This window comes from Stylophora pistillata, chromosome 3 (assembly GCF_964205215.1).
Source record: "Stylophora pistillata chromosome 3, jaStyPist1.2, whole genome shotgun sequence".
In the NCBI taxonomy this organism is placed as follows: domain Eukaryota; kingdom Metazoa; phylum Cnidaria; class Anthozoa; order Scleractinia; family Pocilloporidae; genus Stylophora; species Stylophora pistillata.
The window spans coordinates 40,578,549-40,604,642 of NC_142521.1; the positions used below are offsets into that span (position 1 = coordinate 40,578,549).

Below are 26,094 nucleotides of genomic sequence, written 5' to 3' on the forward strand. Positions count from 1 at the left end.
CACAACAAACGAAAGCATACTTAAGGCTGGTTTTATTTGAGCAGTTTCGATTTTCATCAGATTTTATCGACATGTATTGCAATAACAAGTTGATTAGGAAAATTACCGATCATGAAAAGTTCTCCGTTAATGGTTCAGTAGCTGACCAAAGTGTTGTGTAAGAAGTTCAATGAGCAATAAAGTATTTCGTGAACCGTACAATAACTGATTAAAGGTATTTCGTAAGTAGTGCAATAACTGGCGAAAGTGTTCCTTTAGAAGTACAATAGCTGATAAAAGTGTTTCTTTCGTAGTTTAATAAGTAGTAAAAGTATTTCTTTTAGTAGAACAATAATTAGTTCAATAACTAATATAAACGTCCCGTGAACAGTACAAATACTGATAAAAGTTTTCCGTAAGTTTTACATTAAGTAAGAAATAGTTTTCAGTGAGAAGTAGTTTTCTTTTGTTTACAAGTTTTCTTTGGTGGTAAGATTCTCGATCTGGTATTTATCATGAATAGTTTTGAATGAGCTCTTGTCCCTGTTTTTGTTAACTTGTACGCTCCTAAAAAATGTTCAACAAAGGAATACATCAGGTCAGTACAGAGGGTATAGCAAAACAAATACGTACACGAAAGATTGTCCATTTTTCAACTTAGCTGTAACAGGCGATAGAGGGACTAATCAAATTAGAAACAATTTATTACATGTAAAACCATTTTGTGCTCGAATAGTAATTTCCTTGGGGGGGGGGGTGAGGGAGAGGGGAAGGGTACTACCATTGCCAGACATGTACGTGCAGCAGGTTATTGACTTGCTTTAAAAATGGCGACGTCTGTAATAAAATTTTTGACATATTTGACGACAATTCTTCACGGCTAGGCTGCTTTTGGGAATCTCAGCATGCGATAAAAAGGAGCTTTCATGCATGCTTTTTTAACGGTGAGGATAAGAGTACTACTCATAAAGTTTCAGAAGCATAGGTCTTTGAAAGCAATGCGCAAACACCGGGTTGGGGACCTCTTTGATTAATTTCAGATAGCCAAATTTTCAAGCCTTCCCACAGAAATATCGATGTTGATCTTCACCTGTTCTGTGGTTGACTCATGCACATGGCAAAGGCGATCACTACTCCTAGGATCACAACAGCTATACCACAGATGTACATCTTCTTCATCGTCCCAGACAACTTCTTTTCTTCAGCGGCCTTTTCCTGAGAATTAACTTTATAGAATAGTACTGAAAAAAATAAAAAAAAAAGGAAGGTGAGATGAAGAAATTTATCCCTTTCCCAAAATAGTTCAGTTTGGATAGTTCAAAATTGTGGGAATATTTTCCAGCGAAATAGTAGCTGTTCAAATGGACTGGAAAATGGCTACTGAAAACGTTTTGGAATACAATTTGTTCAGAAACTTTTAAGTTTAGACAAGTTAGAAAGTTACGTGTTAGAACAATTAAATAAATTGCTTTGGTTTTCCTTTATTTGTCTCTGTGATCGTCCAGAAAACTCGTACCACTGTACTCTTTCAACCAATCAGATGCAAAACTGAACCATCACGACTCGGTCGTTTGCCTTTTTCTCGCACTTTTGACAGTTTGGTTGGTCTTATTTTGAGTTCTGATTGACTCTTAAAGGTATTTCCCTTCCTTCTCTTTGGCCGTTGGGATGACGACACCTAATTAAACTACCTACCCTCACATTCACCGCGTGAGACAATTGAGATGCGCTTGTTTTTCTTGCAGGCATGCTTCTTGAGTTCGCACAAATTTTTGTAGCTTCTATAATCCGATCCACAAACTTCTCTGGTGTCGCTATGGGAACACTCAGGACACGCGCATCTGTTTTCAGTGTCTGACTCAACACATGTTGCATACGGTGGGCAGGGTCCGCTGTCACAAACTGTAGAGGCGCCTTGGCGAAAGAAGCAAAAAAAAAATAGAGAAATCAAATGATGTGTGTTCTCTACATTGATTGTCTCTTAGAGACATGTATTCAGAGGGAACGAGTAAATTATGAGCTGTTCTCGTGATTTGTGAGCAGTTGAATCTTCAAGTTGCCTGTCGAATCAACTGAGAATACTTACAATATGTAATTTTTTTCGATCTGACGTGAGAGGAAGGCTACTCGTGTTTTCATAAATTGCAAGAAAATTAGTTACCGTTCACATTTGTTCAAGAACGGCGTCTATTGATTCAGACAAAGCACAAAGCTACTTTGAAAAAAAAGATACCTGCGCAAGACGCCTTTTTCACCACAGATAGTTCTCTTTCCTCTTCGCAAGCTGTTTTCTTCAACAAACACTCGTTACCATACGTCACGTTATCTGAACCGCAAACATGTTTTATTATCTTAGGACAATCACGAATGCATTCGCATTTCTCCCGGTTTCCGTCATCCTTCACACAGCGAGAAAATGGAGCAGGACACTTTATGTTGCAGCCTCTTGTTTCTAAAAAATAAAACAGAATGGATTCAATGCTCTGTGAAAATTTTAACTTTAAATCCCAAAAATATCTTCACGGATTTTTCAATTCCACCGCCCAACAGGATGGTTTTGTCGGTGCACCTGATCCACAGTAACCTATTTGATAAAGACATTTAGTGGGAAAGGCTGTGATATTTCGAATGGACAAGAGCTTCAAATCACGAGCAGCCATTAGAAATAATTGACAGTAAATTGTTTCACAAAACACGTGTTGTACACCCATGTTAGTGCAATAGGATGTGTTGAAAGCTGGGCAGGTGCAGTGGTGAGAGCGCTTGCCCCGCACCATTGCGGTCAGGGGTTCGATTCCCGGATCTGGCGTCACGTATGGACTGAGTTTGTTAACGCTTCTAGTCCTTGCTTGGAGGGTTTTTCTCCCGTCCCCCGGTTTTCCTCCCTCTGATAAAACCAACATTTCAAAACCTAATATTACCTTGAAATAGTCAGTGGATAAGAAGAACCATCTCGTGGAAAACCCATTGTTGAATTTCTGTTCCTTTAATTAGTTTTTCTATATTAATGCACTCGATGCTGCAAATTATATCATAGTTAATAATGCCAATTCCAGTTTTTTCAATGTTGGAGCATCAGAACTATGTTTGACCAGTATCCTTTGCGCTCTGTTTCATAGCCTTCAAACACTTTACTAGCAGACTTATCGAATGAAAATACCTGCACAAATTCCGTTTTTCTCAATCTTTATTTCTGTGTTCTTTTCGCAAGCTGTTTTCTTCAACAAGCACTCGTTGTTATACGTCACATTATCCGTACCACAGACTTGTTTCATTACTTTAGGACACTCCTGAATGCAGTCGCATTTCTCTTTGTTTCCCTCGTGTTTTACACAACGAGAAAAAGGAGCAGAACAATTTCTACGGCAGCCTCCTGATCCTACAAACCAGAAGAAGGAGTACATCGAACAAAGTTGTAATTGTATCGATTGATTATATCTAATAACTCTCTTTAATTCTTAATACCCTTTATGCTTGGCTGTAATTGCGTTCATTTTCTCATTCCAAGACAAAGAACCACTATCAGTCAAAATAGCAAGAGAAGGTCACGAGTGCTAATGGTGTTTTGGTGCATTCTCATCTGTGAATTTTGATCCTCGATAACAATGAGACAATTGGATGTTAAACCCAAATAGCTTTGTTTTATTGAGCGACTGTTGTGCATTTAACAAGGGCGTAGCCAGGGGCGTCCTGGGGTGTCTGTGAGCCCCCCTTGGTAGGCTTTCTTTAGAGCAAACAACCTACAATATTCAGGTGGCGAAAACACCATGACAATATCTTGGCCGTAAAAGCCCTCGTTGAAAAGCCCATCATTTTAAATTGTTTTTTTTTTTTTTGTAAAGTATTTTCGTCAACGGCTCTTGTACTTAGTTAATATGGGCCTTCATGCCTCGATAATACGACTGAACCCGCTGATACACCCGGGAGAGCAGCGGTGTAAATGGTGAGTAGCCTCTGTGACCCCCCCCCCCCTTTGAAAAATCCTGGCTACGCCCCTGTTTAATGACTGTGAAAAAATGAACTGCGGTTAAGCCAACTGGGAGCTGGTCATTATTGCGAAGATCTCCATTAATATTCATGTTGAGCATTTGTTTGTAAGCATCCATAGACATAACCCCTCAGTAGGAATAAAAGTAATTACATATGCATTACTATAATTAAGCTGAAAATTTAGCATGGGGCGAGAAAACCCGTAGAAAGACCAAGAGGCTTATGCGAGCTACAGGCTCCTCTCTATTGATTTTATTTGGATTAAGTAATAAATCGATGACTGACTCTGAATAATTACAATACAAGCAAAGATAACATTTTCCAAGATCTTTGATTTCCGCCTCAAAGCCTTTTGAGATCTTCATTTCATCGTATTTCACGGGCGGATATATTTTAGGCGTTTCACGAAAATAAAGTGAATTCAGAGGCAAAGCACTTCTAATTACCATTGCGTTTCCTGTATCGTCAATCTGGTTTTTCAAACATATTGCAACAAACACTCTACTTGCAAACATTTTTAAGAGAAAAATACCTTCACAGGTCCCATTTTTCACAATCGTTATTTCTCTGTTCCTTTCGCAAGCTGTTTTCTTCAACAAACACTCGTTGTTATACGTCACATTATCCGTACCGCAGACTTGTTTCATTACTTTAGGACACTCCTGGATGCATTCACATTTCTCTTTGTTTCCCTCGTGTTTTACACAATGAGAAAAAGGAGCAGAACAATTTTTACGGCAGCCTCCTGATCCTACAGACCAGAAGAAGGAGTACATCGAACAAAGTTGTAATTGTATTGATTGATTATATCTAAGAACTCTCTTTAATTCTTAATACCCTTTATGCTTGGCTGTAATTCATTTTTCTCGTTCCAAGACAAAGCACCACTATCAGTAAAACTAGCAATTAACAGTCACGAGTGCTAGTTGTGTTTTGGTGCATTCTTATCTGTGAATTTTGATCCTTAACATAACGACAGTTAGATGTTAATCCCTAATAGCTCTGTTTTATTGGGCGTCTGTTGTGCATTTTACTGACTGTGAATATATGAAAATCGTAGATGTGAACTGCGATTTAAGAAATGAATATGAAAGCGATCTTTGCAGCAACAAACACTACTTGAGCTGTAAGGAAAAATAAGGCCTAAAGGATTCCGGCCTGTACTGTAATGGACTCATGTCCTTTGCGAGACCGGTGCAGTGCTCTACCAACTGAGCTAGCAAGCCAACTGGGAGCTGGTCATTACTGCAAAGATCGCCTTGGTTAATTTTCATGTTGTTCATCTGTTTATAAGCATCTATGTTTGGGAATTTTGATTGCGCTCTCTCCGTTTTCGTTTACTTTTTTTTATTATTTATTTTGCCATTTTGTAATTATAGCACATCAGTGAAACAAAAAGAATTACATGTACGTTAATCTAATATAATATAACTGAAAATCTAGCATGTGGTGAGAAAACCCGTAGAGAGACCTGCTGTTATTTGGACAAAATAATCATGATTTTAATGACTGACTCTAAATAATTGCAAAGCAACCAAAGATAACATTTTCCAAGATCTTTTCTTTCCACCCCAAGGTCTTTTGAGAGCTTTCATTTTATCGTGTTTCACGGGCATTTATATTTTAGGCGTTTCACGAAAATGAAGTGAATTCAGAGGTAAAGCACTTTAAATTACCATTGCGTTTGCTGTATTGTCAATCTGATTATTCAGACATGTTGCAACAAACACTTTACTTGCAAAGTTTTTGTAAGTGAAAAAATACCTTCACAGGTCCCATTTTTCACAATCGTTATTTCTCTGTTCCTTTCGCAAGCTGTTTTCCTCAACAAACACTCGTTGTTATACGTCACATTATCCGTACCGCAGACTTGTTTCATTACTTTAGGACACTCCTGGATGCATTCACATTTCTCTTTGTTTCCCTCGTGTTTCACACAACGAGAAAAAGGAGCAGAACAATTTTTAAGGCAGCCTCCTGATCCTACAAACCAGAAGAAGTAGTATATTGAACAAAGTTGTAATTGTATTGATTGATTATATCTAAGAACTCTCTTTAATTCTTAATACCCTTTATGCTTGGCTGTAATTCATTTTTCTCGTTCCAAGACAAAGCACCACTATCAGTAAAACTAGCAAATAACGTTCTCGAGTGCTAGTGGTGTTTTGGCGCATTCTCATTTGTGAATTTTGATCCTTATTAACATAACGACAGTTAGATGTTAATCCCTAATAACGTCTGTTGTGCATTTTACTGACTGTGAATATATGAAAATCGTAGATGTAAACTGCGATTTAAGAAGAATATGAAAGCGATCTTCGCAGCAATAAACACTACTTGAGCTGTAAGGAAAAATAAGGCCTACAAGATTCCGACTTGTACTGGATTTGAACTCATGTCCTTTGCGAGACCGGTGCAGTGCTCTACCAACTGAGCTAGCAAGCCAACTGGAAGCTGATCATTACTGTGAACATCGCCTTGGTTAATTTTCATGTTGTTCATCTGTGTGTATGCATCTATGTATGGGAATTTCGATTACACTCTCTCCGTTTCCGTTTACTTTTTTTTATTATTTATTTTGCCATTTTGTAATTATAGCACATCAGTGAAATAAAAAGAATTACATGTATGTTAACCTAATTTAATATAACTGAAAATCTAGCATGTGGTGAGAAAACCCGTAAAGAGACCTGCTGTTATTTGGACAAAGTAAAATGTCGATCACTGACTCTAAATAATTGCAATGAAACCAAAGAAAACATTTTCTAAGATCTTTGATTTCCGCCTGAAAACCTTTTGAGATCTTTTATTTCATCGTATTTTACGGGTGGATGTATTTAAGGTGTTTCCCCAAGATTAAGCGAATTCAGAGATAGGGCACTTAATGTGTTTGCTGTATCGTCAATCTTATGATTCAAACATTTTACAACAAACACTTTACTAGCAAACTTTTTAAAGTGAAAAATACCTGTACAAGACCCATTTTTCACAATCTTTATTTCTCTGTTTTGTTCGCAAGCTGTTTTCTTCAGCAAACACTCGTTGTTATACGTCACATCATCCGAGGCACAAACTTGCTTCACAACTGTAGGACATTCCTGAATACACTCGCATCTCTGTTCGTTTCCCTTGTGCTTCACACAGAGAGAAAACGGTGCAGCACACTTTTTCTTGCAGCCTGAATCTAAAACACAACGAAAGGTGACAGTGTTCTAGGAAGTATCTAACTTGGAAAAGCTGAGAACCCCCAGAGCTTGTTATGATTTAAATTCGTCCGACTTTTTTAGTCCTTAACGTGAACTGGGTCAAATTCCCCCCATCTTTGAAAACCCACGTGTTACAGACCTTTTTAGGGTAAATACAGCCGCAACTTAGGGCAGAAAAGTGCTCCAGTAACCACATCATTTTTATTGTCGTCATTAGAAAGTATGTTCAAGTTTATGGCACCCATTCCGCACCCGGCCCTGATCTGTCAAAAACTTATGTTAGCAATTCATCCCGACGGATTTTAAGAGATCTTACCTTCCTTTAAGTTTTTGCGTTCCGTGTATGACTCTTTGCAGCCGTAAAGCTCTACACGCATGCACCGCTGACCGAAAAAAGAGGTGGGAAAGAAACGAACGAAACGTGCATTGGGGCGAGGCTTCAGCCAGTGATGGACGATAGAAGACTGTTCTGTATTCCCTTTAAATTTCTTATGAATCAGAAAAAGAACTTCAGTTGGTCACTGTTGCACATTGCTGATCTAATTTTTAAATAAATGGGTGTTTCTCAATCTTAAATTTTTCTGTGTTATTGAGGATTATAATTAATTAGTCAGTTATCTATTGGTAGTCAATTAAATATCTTTGTATCCGCCAACACTTTCTGTTTATCCCTTACTAGGAAAGCTTAACAACTTCGTGCGAAAGTCGTTATATCAGAGCCGTTATTAAAGAGACATCTTAGTACACATTTACCTGCCACTGTATGATTAAAGATCGACCCCAAGACTCTAGCAAACATTTTCCATTCAGTCCAAGCCGGTGAGCAGATGTTGTATTTTTTTTAAGTAAGGAGGCATTTAGGCTTTGTTTGTAAGGGATGTACTTACATGAAAACATGTGTGCACATCGATTCAACAATAACATTTCATGCGCTTATGACTATTTAACAATTATTTGCCGAAGGCGAAGTGAATGTTATTAAACAAAGAGGCAGCTATTTTGAAATTTAGAGCCCCTACTATAATAACCACGCGCGACGTGATTTCTAGCGAGATATGACGTAACTCGGCGACCTATCAGAGCACATGCATCTCTATCATCACGGGGGTAATTATTCTTAATTTGGATGTATAAGTAAATTAAGGCATAAAGGTGATGGGTTGTCTGTTAGTTAGTTGAGCGTAAAATTCTCTAAGAGTCACCTTGTCTTTTCCTTTGCAACCCTCGATTAATATCCAGTCAGTACCATGCAAGCTGTAACGAACAAGATATCCGCTGACCCAAAACTTTTCTGTGACGGCGCCTTGGGTAGAAAACCCTGACAGAATATGAATTGACAGCAAATCCACTTGTAGATATTGTGTTCCCATGTCAAGCGTTGGAGCACTGCACCAAGAGCTGAAATCATGACGGCAACAACTATTACTTTCCATATTTACTTCGTTCAAAAATGCTTTTGAATCCTGATTAATCAAGTCCAGCTTTCACTCGAACCAAAACTGATATCTCGCGGATTGGTCTTATGGATTTATTATGATTTTACCTTCGTTAGCTTGAACCCTTGCTTGAACCGAAAAACTCCAACTCTCAAACAAAAACTCAATTATCCTTTGAATTCTCCGTTTTTTACATAACATTTACTACAGTATATTAGGAAAAGTGTTTATGGCCTAGATGGGAACCAGCCCTAACACTATGTCATTATTTTATTCTTTACCTTTCTTGAGGAGAGCTGATCAGGGAAACCCTCCCCTGTTTAGCAGCGTGGTGCTTATCGAGTTCTGATGATGCAGAGATCTGCTTATCTCGTATTTGTCCATTTCCCAGTCCCAGTGGTGACATACAAGCTAATGTGGATTGAATAAAGTCGAACTCAGTTGTTATGCAGTGTTAGTGGACTTCTAAATAATTGCAAAGCAACTAAAGATAACATCTTCCAAGATCTTTGATTTCTGCCCAAAAGCCTTATAAGATCTTTCATTTCATCGTATTTCACGGGCGGAATTATTTTAGGTGTTTCACGAAAATTAATTGAATTCAGAGGTAAAGCACTTTTAATTACCAATACGTTTGCTGTGTCGTCAATCTGATAATTCAAACGTATTGCAACAAACACTTTACAAGCAAACCTTTTAAAAATGAAAAATACCTGCACAGGTCCCATTTTTCACAATCTTTATTTCTCTGTTCTTTTCGCAAGCTGTTTTCTTCATCAGACACTCGTTGTTATACGTCACATTATCCGAGGCACAAACTGGCTTCACAACTTTAGGACATTCCCGAATGCACTCGCATTTCTGTTCGTTTCCCTTGTGCTTCACACAGAAAGAAAACGGTGCAGCACACTTTTTGTCGCAGCCTGAATCTAAACACAACGAAAGGTGACAGTGTTCTAGGAAGTATCTGACTTGGAAAAGCTGAGAACCCCCAGAGCTTATTATGATTTAAATTCGTCCGACCTTTTTTTAGCCCTTAACGTAAACTGGGTCAAATTCTCCCCATCTTTGAAAACCCACGTGTTACAGACCTTTTTAGGGTAAATACAGCCGCAACTTAGGGCAGAAAAGTGCTCCAGTAACCACATCATTTTTATTGTCGTCATCAAAAGTATGTTCAAGTCTATGGCACCCATTCCGTACCCGGCCCTGATCGGTCATAAACTTATGTTGGCAATTCATCCCGACGGATTTTAAGAGATCTTACCTTCCTTTAAGTTTTTGCGTTCCGTGTATGACTCTTTGCAGCCGTAAAGCTCTACACGCATGCATCGCTGACCGAAAAAAGAGGTGGGAAAGAAACGAACGAAACGTGCATTGGGGCGAGGCTTCAGCCAGTGATGGACGATAGAAGACTGTTCTGTATTCCCTTTAAATTTCTTATGAATCAGAAAAAGAACTTCAGTTGGTCACTGTTGCACATTGCTGATCTAATTTTTAAATAAATGGGTGTTTCTCAATCTTAAATTTTTCTGTGTTATTGAGGATTATAATTAATTAGTCAGTTATCTATTGGTAGTCAATTAAATATCTTTGTATCCGCCAACACTTTCTGTTTATCCCTTACTAGGAAAGCTTAACAACTTCGTGCGAAAGTCGTTATATCAGAGCCGTTATTAAAGAGACATCTTAGTACACATTTACCTGCCTCTGTATGATTAAAGATCGACCCCAAGACTCTAGCAAACATTTTCCATTCAGTCCAAGCCGGTGAGCAGATGTTGTATTTTTTTTAAGTAAGGAGGCATTTAGGCTTTGTTTGTAAGGGATGTACTTACATGAAAACATGTGTGCACATCGATTCAACAATAACATTTCATGCGCTTATGACTATTTAACAATTATTTGCCGAAGGCGAAGTGAATGTTATTAAACAAAGAGGCAGCTATTTTGAAATTTAGAGCCCCTACTATAATAACCACGCGCGACGTGATTTCTAGCGAGATATGACGTAACTCGGCGACCTATCAGAGCACATGCATCTCTATCATCACGGGGGTAATTATTCTTAATTTGGATGTATAAGTAAATTAAGGCATAAAGGTGATGGGTTGTCTGTTAGTTAGTTGAGCGTAAAATTCTCTAAGAGTCACCTTGTCTTTTCCTTTGCAACCCTCGATTAATTTCCAGTCAGTACCATGCAAGCTGTAACGAACAAGATATCCGCTGACCCAAAACTTTTCTGTGACGGCGCCTTGGGTAGAAAACCCTGACAGAATATGAATTGACAGCAAATCCACTTGTAGATATTGTGTTCCCATGTCAAGAGTTGGAGCACTGCACCAAGAGCTGAAATCATGACGGCAACAACTATTACTTTCCATATTTACTTCGTTGAAAAATGCTTTTGAATCCTGATTAATCAAGTCCAGCTTTCACTCGAACCAAAACTGATATCTCGCGGATTGGTCTTATGGATTTATTATGATTTTAGCTTCGTTAGCTTGAACCCTTGCTTGAACCGAAAAACTCCAACTCTCAAACAAAAACTCAATTATCTTGTGAATTCTCCGTTTTTTACGTAACATTTACTACAGTATATTAGGAAAAGTGTTTATGGCCTAGATGGGAACCAGCCCTAACACTATGTCATTATTTTATTCTTTACCTTTCTTGAGGAGAGCTGATCAAGGAAATCCTTCCCTGTTTAGCAGCGTGGTGCTTATCGAGTTCTGATGATGCAGAGATCTGCTTATCTCGTATTTGTCCATTTCCCAATCCCAGTGGTGACATACAAGCTAATGTGGATTGAATAAAGTCGAACTCAGTTGTTATGCAGTGTTAGTGGACTTCTAAATAATTGCAAAGCAATTAAAGATAACATCTTGCAAGATCTTTGATTTCTGCCCCAAAGCCTTATAAGATCTTTCATTTCATCGTATTTCACGGGCGGAATTATTTTAGGTGTTTCACGAAAACTAATTGAATTCAGAGGTAAAGCACTTTTAATTACCAATACGTTTGCTGTGTCGTCAATCTGATAATTCAAACATATTGCAACAAACACTTTACTAGCAAACCTTTTAAAAATGAAAAATACCTGCACAGGTCCCATTTTTCACAATCTTTATTTCTCTGTTCTTTTCGCAAGCTGTTTTCTTCATCAGACACTCGTTGTTATACGTCACATTATCCGAGGCACAAACTGGCTTCACAACTTTAGGACATTCCCAAATGCACTCGCATTTCTGTTCGTTTCCCTTGTGCTTCACACAGAAAGAAAACGGTGTAGCACACTTTTTGTCGCAGCCTGAATCTAAACACAACGAAAGGTGACAGCTGAGAACCCCAAGAGCTTGTTTTGATTTAAATTAATCCGTTCGGCTCTTTTAGTCCTTAACGTAAAAAATATAAAGTCCTCCCATCTTTGAAAAAGCACGCGTTACTAACATTTTTAGGGTAAATACAGCTGCAACTTAGGGGAGGAAAGTGCTCCAGCAACCACATTATTTTTATCGCCGTCAGTAAAAAGTATGTTCAAGTTTATGGCACCGATTCCGTTCCCTGATCTGTCAAGAACATTTACATCTGTCAAGAACATTTACTATTCATCCCGATGGGGTTGTAAGAAATCTTACCTTCCTTTAAGTTTTTGCTTTCCGTATATAAGTGTGACTCTTTGCAGCCGTATAGCTCTACACGCATGCACCGCTGACCGAAAAAAGAGGTAGGAGAGAAACGAACGAAACGTGCATTGAGGCGAGGCTTCAGCCAGTGATGGACGATAGAGGACTGGTTCCTATTCCCTTTAAATTCCTTGTAAATCTGAAAAAGAACCTCAGTTGGTCACTGTTGCACATTGCTGATCTAATGTTTAAAACAACGGGTTTTTCTCCATCATAACATTTCTATCTTATTGAGGATTTTAATTCACTGTCAATTAACTCTTCGGGGTCAGTTAAATATCTTTGTATAAACCAACACTTTTTGTTTTTCCCGTGATAAGAAAGCTTAAAAAATTCAGGAAAAAAACTATTACATCAGAGCCGTTACTGCAGAGATAACGTGGCACACATTCACCTACTACTGTTTAACTAAAGATCAACCCAAGGACTCTAGCAAACAGTTTTCCATTCAATCCAAGCCTAAGCAGAAGTTGTGACTTTTTTTGGTAAAGAGGTATTTAGACTTTGCTTTTGAGAGATGCACTCACATGAAAACATGTGTGCACATCGATTCAACAATAACATTTCACATGCTTATCACTATTTAACAATTATTCACTGAAGGCGCGCTAAATATTATTAAACAAAGAGGCAGCCCGAGGTAGCCATTTTGAAATTTAGAGCCCCTGCTATAATCGCTACGCGCGACGTTATTAGAGCGAGATAGGACGTAACTCGGCGACCAATCATAGCATCTGCATTTCTATCATCACCGGGGTAATTGTACTTAATAAAAACTTCCTTTTGTCACTATATTGCTATTTTTATGTCACCAACTATGCGAGCTGTTAACTAGTTTTGGTACTAGTAAGACTAGAAAGTTTTGTGTACTGATTACAGTAAAGGATAAGGACTTAGAGGGGGAGGGCAGTTGTCAAAAGCCTTGCAGGGCTCAATTTGGAATCAGAGCACAAAGTGTAGGTAAGGGGGGTGGTCACTTTTTAAGTTATCAGGTTAGTGCAAAATTTTTTGGGCTCAGCAAGACCAGTGCCGTGTGGCTAGCCGCCCCAGGGTTCTGGAGTGCAATGAAAATGCTGGTCACGTGACTTATGGATGCTCAAACCCTAACCCTAACACAAATCTAACCCTAACCCAAGAAACTGGAAAAAAGGTCAATGGAACTAACATGATTTCTGCAATCCCAACCCTAACCATAGGTCACGTAGTCGCAGACTCGTCGTAGCTGTTTCCTGAGGGTGTCAAATACCTTAGTCACGTGATGTCCAATATTCCCCTTAATTTAGATATATGAGTAAATTACCGCATAAACGTGATGGGTTGACTGTTAGTTAGTTGAACGTAAAATTCTCTAAGAGTCACCTTGTCTCTTCCTTTATCGTCCTCGATTAATATCCAGTCAGTACCATTCAAGCTGTAACGAACAAGATATCTGCTGACCCAAAACTTTTCTGTGACAGCGCCTTGGGTAGAAAACCCTGACAGAATATGAACTGAGAGCAAATCCACTTGTAGATATTGTGTTCCCATGTCAAGAGTTGGAGCACTGCACCAAGAGCTGAAATCACGACAGCAACAATTATTACCATCCATGATATTTGATTCGCTGCAAAACACTTTTGATCCTCGATTATAAACCAAGTCTAGCGTTAATTCGAACCAAAATTAATATCTCGTGGATTACCCTTACACATTTACTGTTACCATTTACATTTATCTTCGTTAGCTTGAACCCTCACTTGATCCGAAAAACTCGAACCCTCTCAAACGAAAATATCAATTATCCTGTGAAGTCTCCATTTTTTTATGTAACATATACATGGTATATTACGAAAAATCTTAATGGCCTCAAAGGGGAACAACCCTAAGACTATGTCATTATTTTATCCTTAACCTTTCTTGAGGAAAGCTGATCAGGGATGCCCTTCCTTGTTTAGCAGCGTGGTGCTTGTCGAGTTCTGATGATGCAGAGATCTGCTTATCTCGTATTTGTCCATTTCCCAATCCCAGTGGTGACATGCAAGCTAATGAGCAATGAATAAGGTCGAACTCAGTAGTTATGCCGTGTAAGGGGACCTCAGGTAGGAGGAAAGAATTGTTCAAACAGGGTATCCTATCTCAGATGGAGTTTAGGGGCATACATATTTCTGAAGTCTTTTTAAAGGAAACCTCAGCTGAAAAACAGTTTTTGGTGTCAAAACTTACTTTGTACCTCAGGAGAACTGCAGAATACCCTGCCACTCATTTACATGTCATTGAACGAGAATAGCCTCTATTGTGAAGAACGAAGATAACACAATAGAGGCTATAATTATTCAATGACATGTAAATGAGTGGCAGGGTATTCTGATTATGTAGAGCTACAGTTTCGTCAAAACAACTGAGATCAAAATGATCCGAGCAAAGGTAAGGACACTTGGGTAAATTTTCAATCGGACGGCCAATGGCAACTAGCCGGGAATCAGACGAAATGTGACTTTTTTTTTCAACCTTTCCTATTCCCTTCTGTTTTTTGTTGCATCCATAAGCGCAACAGTGCGGCATGTCGAGTACTTTATCCTTCCTTGCCTACAGTTCGGGACGCCATGTTGAAAGTCGACAACGCACTGACGTCATGATCTTCCAGCAAACTTTGCGATAAAAAAATGGCGCCCAGCGGGAAATTTGAAAGCAAAAACACCGACAAATCGAAGACAAAGCATTCGAATAAAAAAGAAAATCCGTGACTTTTAACTGGAAAAACCGATTCAGACAAAGGTAATTTAAAATTTTGGGCAAAAGTCTTTTATAGCCGAGGTTCCCTTTAACGAAAAATTTGTGACCAGAAGGGTGGGAATTCAAATTGTGCGCATGTAGCTGGATGTTTTATAATGTACAGGAGGGGCCGCGAGTGGAATAACAACAGATTAGTGAAACAATTAAGAAAGAGAAATTGAAAGAGTAAAAGAAGCGCTGCAGCGACATAGGCTACCGCCAGCTGCACAGGTTACCAACAGCTCCAAAGGCTACACAACATTTGTCGTTTGTCATGGTTACCGAAACACAGGGAGGTTAGTGGTCTTCAAAGTATGAAGGCCATGAAATAATGCCTCACTCCCTGGGTTTCCCTTCTTCTCTTCTCTCTTGGAAGAAGCATTAAACCTTACTTCAAGGTATGAATGTAAGCTTTTTATTTTATTAAATCTTCGTTTTCTTAAATAAACGTCATTTTGGATTTACCATGGAATTTCTTTAAATATGGAAAGGAATGAAATTCAGGTTGTATTGTCGTTCGCGTTTGGTGCAAGCCGCCTCTTTCTAAAATTTCGAGTGTGCCGCGCTTACATTTTTTAATAAATAACAAATACCTGTGCAAGATCCTTTTCCTATAATACTCAAAACAGTTTTCTTTTCACAGGCTGCTTTCTTGAAAAGGCATTCGTTGAAGTACGTCACTCCGTCCGAGCCACAAACTTGTTTCATTACTTTAGGACATTCCTGAATACATTCGCATTTCTCTTCGCTTCTGTTGTTCTTCAGACAGTGTGAGTATGGAGCTGAACACCTTTTCTTGCATTCTTCAAATACTAGAAATATAGAGAGGTATGAAAAATGCACGAACGAACTTCACCTTACGGATACTCTTGTTTTACGGATGCTTATCCATCACCGCTAGTTTCTTGTGTTCCAAAGAATTTTAACATATGTCATGCAAAAAAAATCTCTATGAAGCCAGAGATTTCTGATATGGACAACGGACACTAAATCTCAGCTTTAGAGAGTAAAACCCATCTAGACTCAATCCTCTTATTGAAGACATTCCGCCTATAATGTAACTTTATATTTTGTGTAGGTGATACAACTGTTGCACAAATATCAACTTTTTCTTCTCCTGAACCTGAACCCTTACAAAATAAAGTACAGTAGCAATATCAGATTCGATTATCGATTGTATTCAATAGATTAAATAGTATCATTATTCAAAAACTCGTGGTATGTCCACTGCGATCAAGTGTTTAGAAGCTCTGAAGTTCTAATCCTCGTGCGATCGATAAATCCGTCGAACTTCTTAATTTATGATACCGACTAGTTCTAGTTAATTGCCCCAAATGCATTTCCCTGCCTCGCATGCTATTTACCTGGACATTTTTCTCGGCATTTATCTTCAGTCGGAAAGTTGTTGAGGTTCCCATTGCATCCTCCGTAAATAAACGGCTCACATTGTCTAGTTTTATTGTTATAAAACCACTTGCGAATCGAAGCCTTGCAAGTACCAGGCAGTTTGGGTAGATCACATTTTATGGGATCTACAAAGAGTTGACAAGTTATATTTTCATTCATGGTCAGTTAAACTTTGCTAAATTAAGCTTTACTGAGACACGAAATGATGGGGGGGGGGGGGGAGGAGGGAGGGGCGGGGGGAAACATTGACAGTTTTTCACTAATACACTTTTAACTTCAAAGTTATAGTAAATCTTACATTCTTGCTGGTATCGCTCGTGGGTCATGAAGTTCCATGCTAAGTCCGTAAAGTGACATCCATGAACCTCGACACTCATGCACAGCCGACCAACATACGAGGTAGGATAGAAACGAACCATTGTTCCAAATATATGAGGCATCAGCCAGTGCTGGACGAGAGAGGACTGGTCCGTATTTCCTTTAAACTCCTGAAAAAGAGCATCAGCTGGGAGCCGGTGGAAACTAATGATCTGAAGTGCAAATAAATGGCTTTTTCTCCAGCTTTGAATCCCTCTGGTAACCCTAACCCTGACCCAGCAAGAAATATCTTAAAGATTTTACCTTCAGTGAGTTATCATTAGTTTTGTTAGAGAGAGATGGAAAATAAATCAATTTACCAATATTATGTTTATAAATGTTACATGGTGTTACATAGTGTTAATAAAACATTCATATGGCGATACTTCCTCTATTTCCGACTGAACAGGACAAAATAATGTTGACCACGCGTCTTAACGCCTACCTTCTCTCAAACCAAGATAGAAGCAGATGTCCATGATTGACTTTAACTAGTTTAATAAAATATTTTTCACGAGAACTACCTTGATCTGTCCATTTTTATCAGTGACTGGCCTAAAAGGAGGGTTGTGGTAGGTGTAGTAATGGACAAGATAACTGCTGACCCAACTCTTTTCTGTAACTGCTCCTTGGGTAGAAATCGCTGATATGAAGTAATCTGTACCGAAATCCATTTGTAGATATTGTGCTCTCAGATCAAAACTTGGTGCGGCACACCAGGAACTGTCGATCAAGCAATAACAATCGGTAACTTATTGCGTACAGGGCTTACCCACCCAAAACAGCGGGCAATATCTGCGTATGTTCAAACTTTGTAATATTCGGGAGGCGTCCCTTCAGGCTGTCAGAACCAAGGTTTCTCCTCAGAGTTATGAAAAGCCTACCAGGCCAGTAAGTTACGGTATAAATCCCATTAAGCGCGGTTGGCTAAAGTTAATCCACTTGCGCATACTCGTTTGACCGTTATGTTAGTACAGCTGGTCCCATTGGCACTTAAATCTTCACTGGCCGTTCACTGCATATTTGGGCATGCACATGTTCAGTTATATATTCCGCAAAACGAGGAGCCTTGGTCACAGCCGAAAGCCCATAAAAAATCCAGGCTAACAGCAACAAGGAAGTTACTGAGCGAGTGCTTCACCAAAAATCACGGTCTACAAGGACGTCAACTTTTTCGGAAAGCTCCCTCTCTGTCCAGATTACTGTGGACAGTAGGCTGTACCGTTAAGAATAATGAAAAATTTAGATCTATCCTGTTTAACGAGCCTTATATGAGAAAGAAAAAAAAGGAAAGGGATGTAATTAAGAAAGCGTTTCAAGTGATCTAGAGTGACAAATTACTTTCTTATCTTGAAATCTACATTCAGATTTCAAAGCGTTTAGCAGTATTCTTTGATTTGGAAATTAACGCTTAGGGTTAAGATTAGGTTGAAAGAAAGCCAAATCAGTTTTCAAGGAACCAGTTATCTATCAAATGATTCTCTACCTGTTAGGTGTTTGGAGTGATCTAAGGGAAGCAAGATCAGTGAGCCATCCATCTATGGCGGTGTGTTTCTTGTCCAGTTCGGATGTTGCTTTCATAATCAAACCGCTTGGCGTATAACGATTGTCTCTTAATGATATTGGACAAGCTGATAGCGAATGGATAAATGAACACGAACTCAGTTGTTACACAATGTTCCGCGACATACATCGTAATGGTTAACACCTACTGACTGAGGTGGCCATGGAGAGAGTTGGACGTGAAAATATTTGGCTGGCGGTCATGACGTACAGAGCTCACTAAGGTCAGTTTGTGGGTCACAGCCTTGAACCACATATTTTCCCGTCCAGCCCTATCTAACTCAGTCGATATTGGCCTTCATATGATCCTTCTCCATGTATTTTACCCATCCAGAAACGATTACAAGCTGGTTGCAAGTGATTCGCGCATATTTTCAGAGCTATTGATAATATTTGGTTACAATGGATATATGAAGTTCATATATTTTGAACTGCGGTATTAGATACGTATGATGCACGATCCTCGCAGTAGATAGCGCTATTTGAGCAATAGCGAAAATCAGACCTGAAAAAAAATCAGGCTTGTACGGAACTCGAACCACTGACCTCTGCGATACTAGTGCAGCGCTCTACCAATTGAGCTAACAAGCCAACTGGGAGCAGGCCGTTAAGTTGATAATATTTAATATTCGGATGGTAGAACTGGTGTCGGAATCATTTTAAAGAAAACATAAGAGCTGTTACAGCAACTATTTGTTTTTAGCACATATTTCGCAGAACTGCACGCAGGGTCCGACGACCTTTCAGCTCTGCTTGTGCAATCACGCACAAGCTTCACACGGAGATATGTTTCTGATCTGGAAATTTTCTCAAATTTTTTGCATTAGAAGCGTGCGATGCCATACTGGTCATGTGATATAATCGAGTACTTGCAAACTGTTGGTCATTACTGCGCTTCACACACGTTATACTACACGGAAAGTAAAGGGCCCTTCGACGCACGATCCCAGGGGGGTATGCACTAATCTAAACTAATCTGAAAAACTTCGCAATTCTTTTCCGAGGTCCGAAAATTTGGAATTGCCTTCTTATGACAATCACTACTCTATCAAGTTTTCCCAACTTTAAACTGCTAGATTTTCAGCAAAAAATAAAGACTACATTTGCAAAGCCATCTATGTAAACCTTATCTTACGTACAGGGTGGCCTTAACTACAATCCTAGTGAATAAAGGCTGATAAGTGAAGGTGTAGTCTGATCGTCCGGGTGAGTGTAGTCCTGAGAAGGACTGTTGTCGGTGGTAGTGACTGACGTTTCGACAACCTGTGCGGAAGTCATCATCAGAGTCAAGTGAATGATTGTTGTCAGTAGAATGTTCTTATTCCAGTTCGCGTGAAATGATCGGTTGGTTTTGCCGTGATGTTATTGGCTGTATGACTCAAGTGACGTAAGTCGGTCGTGATTGGTCTGTTTCGATCTGTCGGTAAAGTTAGGTCGTTCTTTTTCGGTCGTTTGTGATGTTTATGTCGTGAATGAGTCGTTTGTATAGAGCGGCTAGTTGTTGACATCTGTTTAGGGGAGTCTGTTCTAAGTTAGTAAACCAGCTTTCCAGAGTTAGTCGTTGAAAATAGTCAGTGCTGTAGGTTAGGCATTGCGCAGAGTCCCAGTCAATGTTGTGGTTGGTAAGTCGATGGTGTTCAGCAATGTGATTGCTGACATCACCTTTCCTCGTCGCCCGTCTGTGTTCAATATCCGCGTCGCCCACAAACCCATCACCACACTACGTCAGTTACTAACCAACGTTAAAGACAAAGACGAACCGAGGAACAGACAGGGAACGATTTATAAGATCAATTGTTGCGACTGCCAAGCCTCCTGCATCGGTGAGACTGGCAGAAACCTCACAACAAGACTGACTGAACACAGACGGGCGACGAGGAAAGGTGATGTCAGCAATCACATTGCTGAACACCATCGACTTACCAACCACAACATTGACTGGGACTCTGCGCAATGCCTAACCTACAGCACTGATTATTTTCAACGACTGACTCTGGAAAGCTGGTTTACTAACTTAGAACAGACTCCCCTAAACAGATGTCAACAACTAGCCACTCCATACAAACGACTCATTCACGACATAAACATCACAAACGACCGAAAAAGAACGACCTAACTTTACCGACAGATCGAAACAGACCAATCACGACCGACTTACGTCACTTGAGTCTTACAGCCAATAACATCACGGCAAAACCAACCGATCATTTCACACGAACTGGAATAAGAACATTCTACTGACAACAATCATTCACTTGACTCTGATGATGACTTCCGCACAGGTTGTCGAAACGTCAGTCACTACCACCGACAACAGTCCTTCTCAGGACTACACTCACCCGGACGATCAGACTACACCTTCACATGTTACCCCCGGGTTCAAGCCATTTACTGCAAAGGCTGCTAATTTCGAAAGAAACTGTTTGGGGCTGCGTCGGTGGGAGTAACGAAATAATTTGGATATATCAACAAAGTTGAAATTGTAAATTGGCCACCGTAACGATTACAAAAGCTGACGTTTCGAGCGTTAGCCCTTCGTCGGAGCGAATAGAGGAATTGTGGGTTGTGTGTGCTTTTAAAGGTAGAAAATGGAGCTACGTTATTGGTGGGAACATGGCAACGAGAAAAAAAAGAATAAATTAGTGGAATGAAAAGCGTTCGTTGATTCCTGTGGGATTTAGACTGCCGGTTTGAAAGATGAGCTTTTGTTCAAGATTTTTACGGCTTTCCGTGCTACCTAAGTGTAAGGAAAGACCGCAGATTACCATGTGAGATGCAATGAATATATGAAGTTCATATATTTGAACTGCGGTATTAGATACGTATGATGCACGATCCTCGTAGTAGATAGCGCTATTTATGAAATAGCGAAAATCAGACGTGAAAAAATCAGGCCTGTTCGGGACTCGAACCACTGACCTCTGCGAAACTAGTGCAGCGCTCTACCAATTGAGCTAACAAGCCAACTGGGAGCAGGCCGTTAAGTTGATTCGTAATAAACCCGTGAAAGTGATAAATGAGATGCAATGAATATATGAAGTTCATATATTTGAACTGCGGTATTAGATACGTATGATGCACGATCCTCGCAGTAGATAGCGCTATTTATGCAATAGCGAAAATCAGACCTGAAAAAAATCAGGCCTGTACGGGACTTCATATAATCATTGCATTTCATTTATCACTTTCACGGGTTTATTACGAATCAACTTAACGGCCTGCTCCCAGTTGGCTTGTTAGCTCAATTGGTAGAGCGCTGCACTAGTATCGCAGAGGTCCGTGGTTCGAGTCCCGTACAGGCCTGATTTTTTAGGTCTGATTTTCGCTATTGCATAAATAGCGCTATCTACTGCGAGGATCGTGCATCATGCGTATCTAATACCGCAGTTCAAATATATGAACTTCATTTATTCATTGCATCTCATTTATCACTTTCACGGGTTTATTATGAATCAACTTAACTGCCTGCTCCCAGTTGGCTTGTTAGCTCAATTGGTAGAGCGCTGCAATAGTATCGCAGAGGTCTGTGGTTCGAGTCCCGTACAGGCCTGATTTTTTTCAGGTCTGATTTTCGCTGTTGCATAAATAGCGCTATCTTCTGCGAGGATCGTGCATCATACGTAGATTACCATGTGTTGCTTAGAATGATTAGGTAAATTAAAATGTCTAGCGACTAGGGCAAGAGTACCATATAACCCCATACATTAATTATGCATTTAGTCTTTGTTCAATTAAAACAATAGCGATAACAATAGAACTCCGCAGAGACTAGTAGTCTTTTTTTTCAAAATTTGGATTTTTTTTCTACGTCTTTTTTGAAACAGGGTTACATTGGCGGAGGTGCACGTGAAGTGATCGGTGATCTTTTTAATGGATCGTTTAGGTCCCGATATTTTATCAGTGTTGTGAATAAAAGGACACGTTTTGCATCGTACACGAGCGCATTTAATAGTGCCTGGTTGGTCATTAGTCTGAAAAGAACTTCTGACCCAAAAATTGCCTATGTTTTTGTCGCGTTTGAATGAAATGAACGGAGGCTGCGAAAAGATAGTGCTTGTCTCTGGATCGTTTTGAAATAATTTAAAGTTTTTAAGAATGATGGATTTAACTGAGTGGTTGTGAGGGTGAAACGTGAGAGTGAATGGAATGAGGTCGGAATCTTCCTTATGCGACGTTTGTAGTGCTGAATGTCGATCAATAAGTTGGGCGCGGTGGTAACCCGCTTGAACGACAGAAACAGGGTAACCACGTTTTTTCGAAAAACTGGCACATCGACTCTGATTTGTGGTGGAAATCAGAGTCATCACTACATAAACGACGATGTCTTAGAAACTGAGAAAAAGGAATGGAATTCTTAACGTGAAATGGATGCGAAGACGAATATAACAAGTAATTAGGCGAGTCTGTAGGTTTGTAATAGACACTAGTGCATAAACCGTTACCTTCAATTGAAACTTTGATGTCTAAAAAGGATAAAGAATTGTCAGAAATTTCCCAGGTATATTTCACCTCATCTTTCAAACCGGCAGTCTAAATCCCACAGGGATCAACGAACGCTTTTCATTCCACTAATTTATTCTTATTTTTCTCGTTGCCATGTTCCCACCAATAAGGTAGCTCCAGTTTCTGCCTTTAAGAGCACACACAACCCACAATTCCTCTATTCGCTCCGACGAAGGGCTAACGCTCGAAACGTCAGCTTTTGTAATCATTACGGTGGCCAATTTACCATTTCAACTTTGTTGATATATCCAAATTACAATCCTAGTGGTTTCTGGAGGTCACCTCGCCATACATTGAACTATGGATACGTTGGGGAAAAAAAGGCCAAAATAAATAAATAAAAGATGTAACAGATGGTTATACGTACCTTCCTTGACGCACTCAATACCATTTGACCTGATAGTTGGATCGCAGAAATGAAGATAAAGCTGGGCTGCATAATTTATATGCAAATTGCAATTTCGATAAATCCCGAGGCGAAAGTGGGGCCCTTTTCTTTTACGCGGTATGCCTGTAAATATAAATGAATTCTTCAGTGCTGCACAATACTGAAACATAGAGAAACACGACTTTCTTTTGCTGTCCACGTCGATTTGAGAGGTTGTGTGACTGGCAAAAATTAAGCAGACAATTTTCAAAGCGAAGCACACTACCGCGAGAAATGGCAAGCAACACATGCTTACGTCGTTGCCGTCTATGTGTCTGTTATTTCATCTGTACTCGCATCATCCTGTCTCGACGTTTCTTCTAAGTTTCACTGTTACCAGTCGTGTGTGTGTCGGATCGAATTAATCGCCATTTACTTTTGCAAAGAGAGCGTAAAACGGCTTTTGACACCTTTGAAAAGCTCTGTTAATTTCTTATTTAACTAAATTAACAGAACCTTTATTGGGCGAATGAAAAGATTAGCGGAAAAAAAATAATTAATCAGAAAAGGCTGACGCGAGAACATGAAATCAGATGATGACAAAGTGATTGTGTGACATGCAAAAAACAACATTTGGATAAATAACTTCTAAAGTTAAAACAATTATAGTTCATTTGTTATATTTTATACCTACCAATAATGTGATAACTTTCGATATCCTTTTTCAGAAATTTCGAAGTATTGAAACTTTTTGCTTGATTCGAACCACACGTTAGTAGCCCAGACGATTTTCCCCAGATAGCTCTGCAAAAATCCATTGAGGCCGAGCTGACGGCGTAGACATTTACTTCACCAGTAAAGACTTTTGGCAAAGGCTTTTCGCACTTGAATGTTATAGTGGGCTTAATTTCAGGTAGTAAAACTCTTTGAATCTTATGAGCTCGTTCCTTCCTGCAAGGATAAGTGAAAATAAATGCCACCGAAAGATTTGTCTGAAATAAACTTTCGCAATTATTCGGCGATAGCATGCCGGATATGAATGATGCTGGAAAACTTTGTCAACCAGGTGATCATAATAACCCAACCAGTGGGCGGATCCAGAGGGAGGGTCTGGGGGTCCGGACCCCCCCTATCAGACCTGACGCTTACAACTTTGAGACTGAAATTCTTACATCGACAGGATCGTGTATCACTTTTTAACTGGCTGATTTTTTTAATGAATCCAAGTAAACGGTAAGCGGCCAAGGCATTATAACGTGCAACCGCGACTGGTTAGAGGGGGTGTGGGGGATGTGGGAGAGAAGTAATCTGCCTCAAAAGAGTCCAACAGTCCTTTCTGAACCAAAGTTTGGACCCTCCCAATCAAAAATTCCTGGATCCGCCAATGCCCAATATAGAACGAATGGCATGATCTAATGGCTCATAAACCAGTAAGGCTCAACCAATCAAAACCGCTTCCGACTTGCATTGTCCAATGATCTACTGGATTTAAATAATGACAATAATAATAATGATAATTAGTGTATACGGCACAGGTAGATAGCTCTTTTCGCGCGCACTGATTGGCTGGTTCGGAAGTGATTAACGAGCACTATTCACCTCCGAGCAGCCGAAGAGACAAAATCGGTCTTCAACAATTAATTTCCGACCACATCTGAGTCAAATGAAAGATATCAATTTTTTTTAAGAGGGGGGATTGGGGTTCTGGGTTCTGTGCGGTATATTAATACAATTACGCACCTCAGAGTCGGTGAAAGTGACAGATATTTACCTCGCCACTTCGCGACTCAGTAAATATCCCGGCTAAATTGTAAATTGTCAACATTACTTTTATTACCATTATTATTGTCTGCACTTTTTCTGCAGATTAGACATAAGTTTTTTGTTTTCACTGAGTTTACGTTATATCTGGTGAGTCTTTTTTGTGAAATTTTGGAAAAAGAGAAACTAAATATCAAACCCCGAAGTTTTCGCGGAAAGAGCTCGTACAAATGAATAGCCAACGCGATTAAGGAAGATAGAGTTAAGGGAGCCTAAAGGTTTGGAAAACTTGTAGCGTTTGCTCAACACGTTACCGTGTTTTTCTGTTGTTGTTGTTGTTTTCCACTGTCTCTTGTGTCAGTTGGTCCTTCTGACTCTTTGAATTTTCTTTTCTTATTTTTCGCCGAAGTACTCAAAGTGCTATGTCTATTTTTTTTTTCACAGAAGTACCAGCAAGCACTATGCCAAAGCTCTTCAGCCATTTTGCAGTGAATTTTCAATTTGAACTCTTTGCAACAGCTGTCAGAGAATTGCAAGCCCTCCGAAATATATTTTTAAGAAATGATAGATAAACAGTTGATACTTGTGTCAATTTCGTGAACTCAGAATAAACCCACCTTATGTCCATAAACCTCAATGTGACATCCGAAGCGATAACACTCGTGAAGGTCAAAAAGCCGATCAACAGAAGAAAACGACTGATCCCTAGCTCGTTCATCCTACTTTTGCAAAAATAGTAAAGAAAACAACATTTGAAAAAATTTCATGTGTTTTTCGATGAGTCCATGATTGCTATTGACGCAACAAAGGTAATTAAATATATAATTGAATTCTAATCACTACACGCGCAACTAATTAATCATTCGCTGTAAAGACGCTCCCAAGTTAAGCTTTTCAATGAAAATTACTGATTGAAATGAAACTAAGGTAAATGATATGTTAGTCATCAACTTTTTGTTTCGAATTCAAATTCAAGGAGCCGGTTTGTTCCATTTTGTGAAGTTGAACTTTTTTCTGCTTAGTAATTGCGTTTCTTTTCTTTGCAACGGCGCAGCGTTCTTACACATGCTTTGCGAGTATTCGAGATA

The 26,094-nt window shown here is 39.4% G+C and overlaps 1 protein-coding gene across 2 annotated transcripts; it reads right to left on the minus strand.

The window, feature by feature from the left end:
- Positions 1-16: 16 nt before the first annotated feature.
- On the minus strand, positions 17-25,957 carry LOC111344898 (uncharacterized). 2 transcript variants are annotated; one of them, XM_088753614.1, is made up of 27 exons: positions 25,624-25,957; positions 23,940-24,196; positions 23,246-23,389; positions 18,299-18,443; positions 17,337-17,535; positions 16,754-16,943; positions 16,413-16,580; positions 15,642-15,860; positions 14,189-14,318; positions 13,657-13,852; positions 12,250-12,436; positions 11,712-11,927; positions 11,280-11,409; positions 10,765-10,960; positions 9,879-10,050; positions 9,325-9,540; positions 8,893-9,022; positions 8,378-8,573; positions 7,492-7,663; positions 6,938-7,153; positions 5,734-5,952; positions 4,502-4,720; positions 3,140-3,358; positions 2,213-2,431; positions 1,675-1,893; positions 1,070-1,220; positions 17-546 (listed from the first exon to the last, which is right to left on the minus strand). In XM_088753614.1, exons 1-27 carry the CDS (start codon positions 25,722-25,724, stop codon positions 450-452), a joined length of 4,923 nt encoding a protein of 1,640 aa, XP_088609740.1. In that variant the 5' UTR covers positions 25,725-25,957; the 3' UTR covers positions 17-449. The 2 variants fall into 2 exon arrangements, with proteins under 2 accessions (XP_088609740.1, XP_088609741.1); XM_088753615.1 differs by lacking the exons at positions 9,879-10,050; positions 10,765-10,960; positions 11,280-11,409; positions 11,712-11,927.
- Positions 25,958-26,094: the final 137 nt, after the last annotated feature.

Excerpts from the sequence above, each read along its gene's own strand:
- LOC111344898 (XM_088753614.1), bottom strand. The coding sequence starts at position 25,724 with ATGAACGAGCTAGGGATCAGTCGTTTTCTTCTGTTGATCGGCTTTTTG. Across the intron at positions 7,154-7,491 it reads ACGCAAAAACTTAAAGGAAG|ATTCAGGCTGCAAGAAAAAG; the intron begins GTAAGATCTCTT and ends GTTGTGTTTTAG. Across the intron at positions 2,432-3,139 it reads GAAAAACGGAATTTGTGCAG|AAACAAGAGGCTGCAACATA; the intron begins GTATTTTCATTC and ends TTTATTTTTTAG.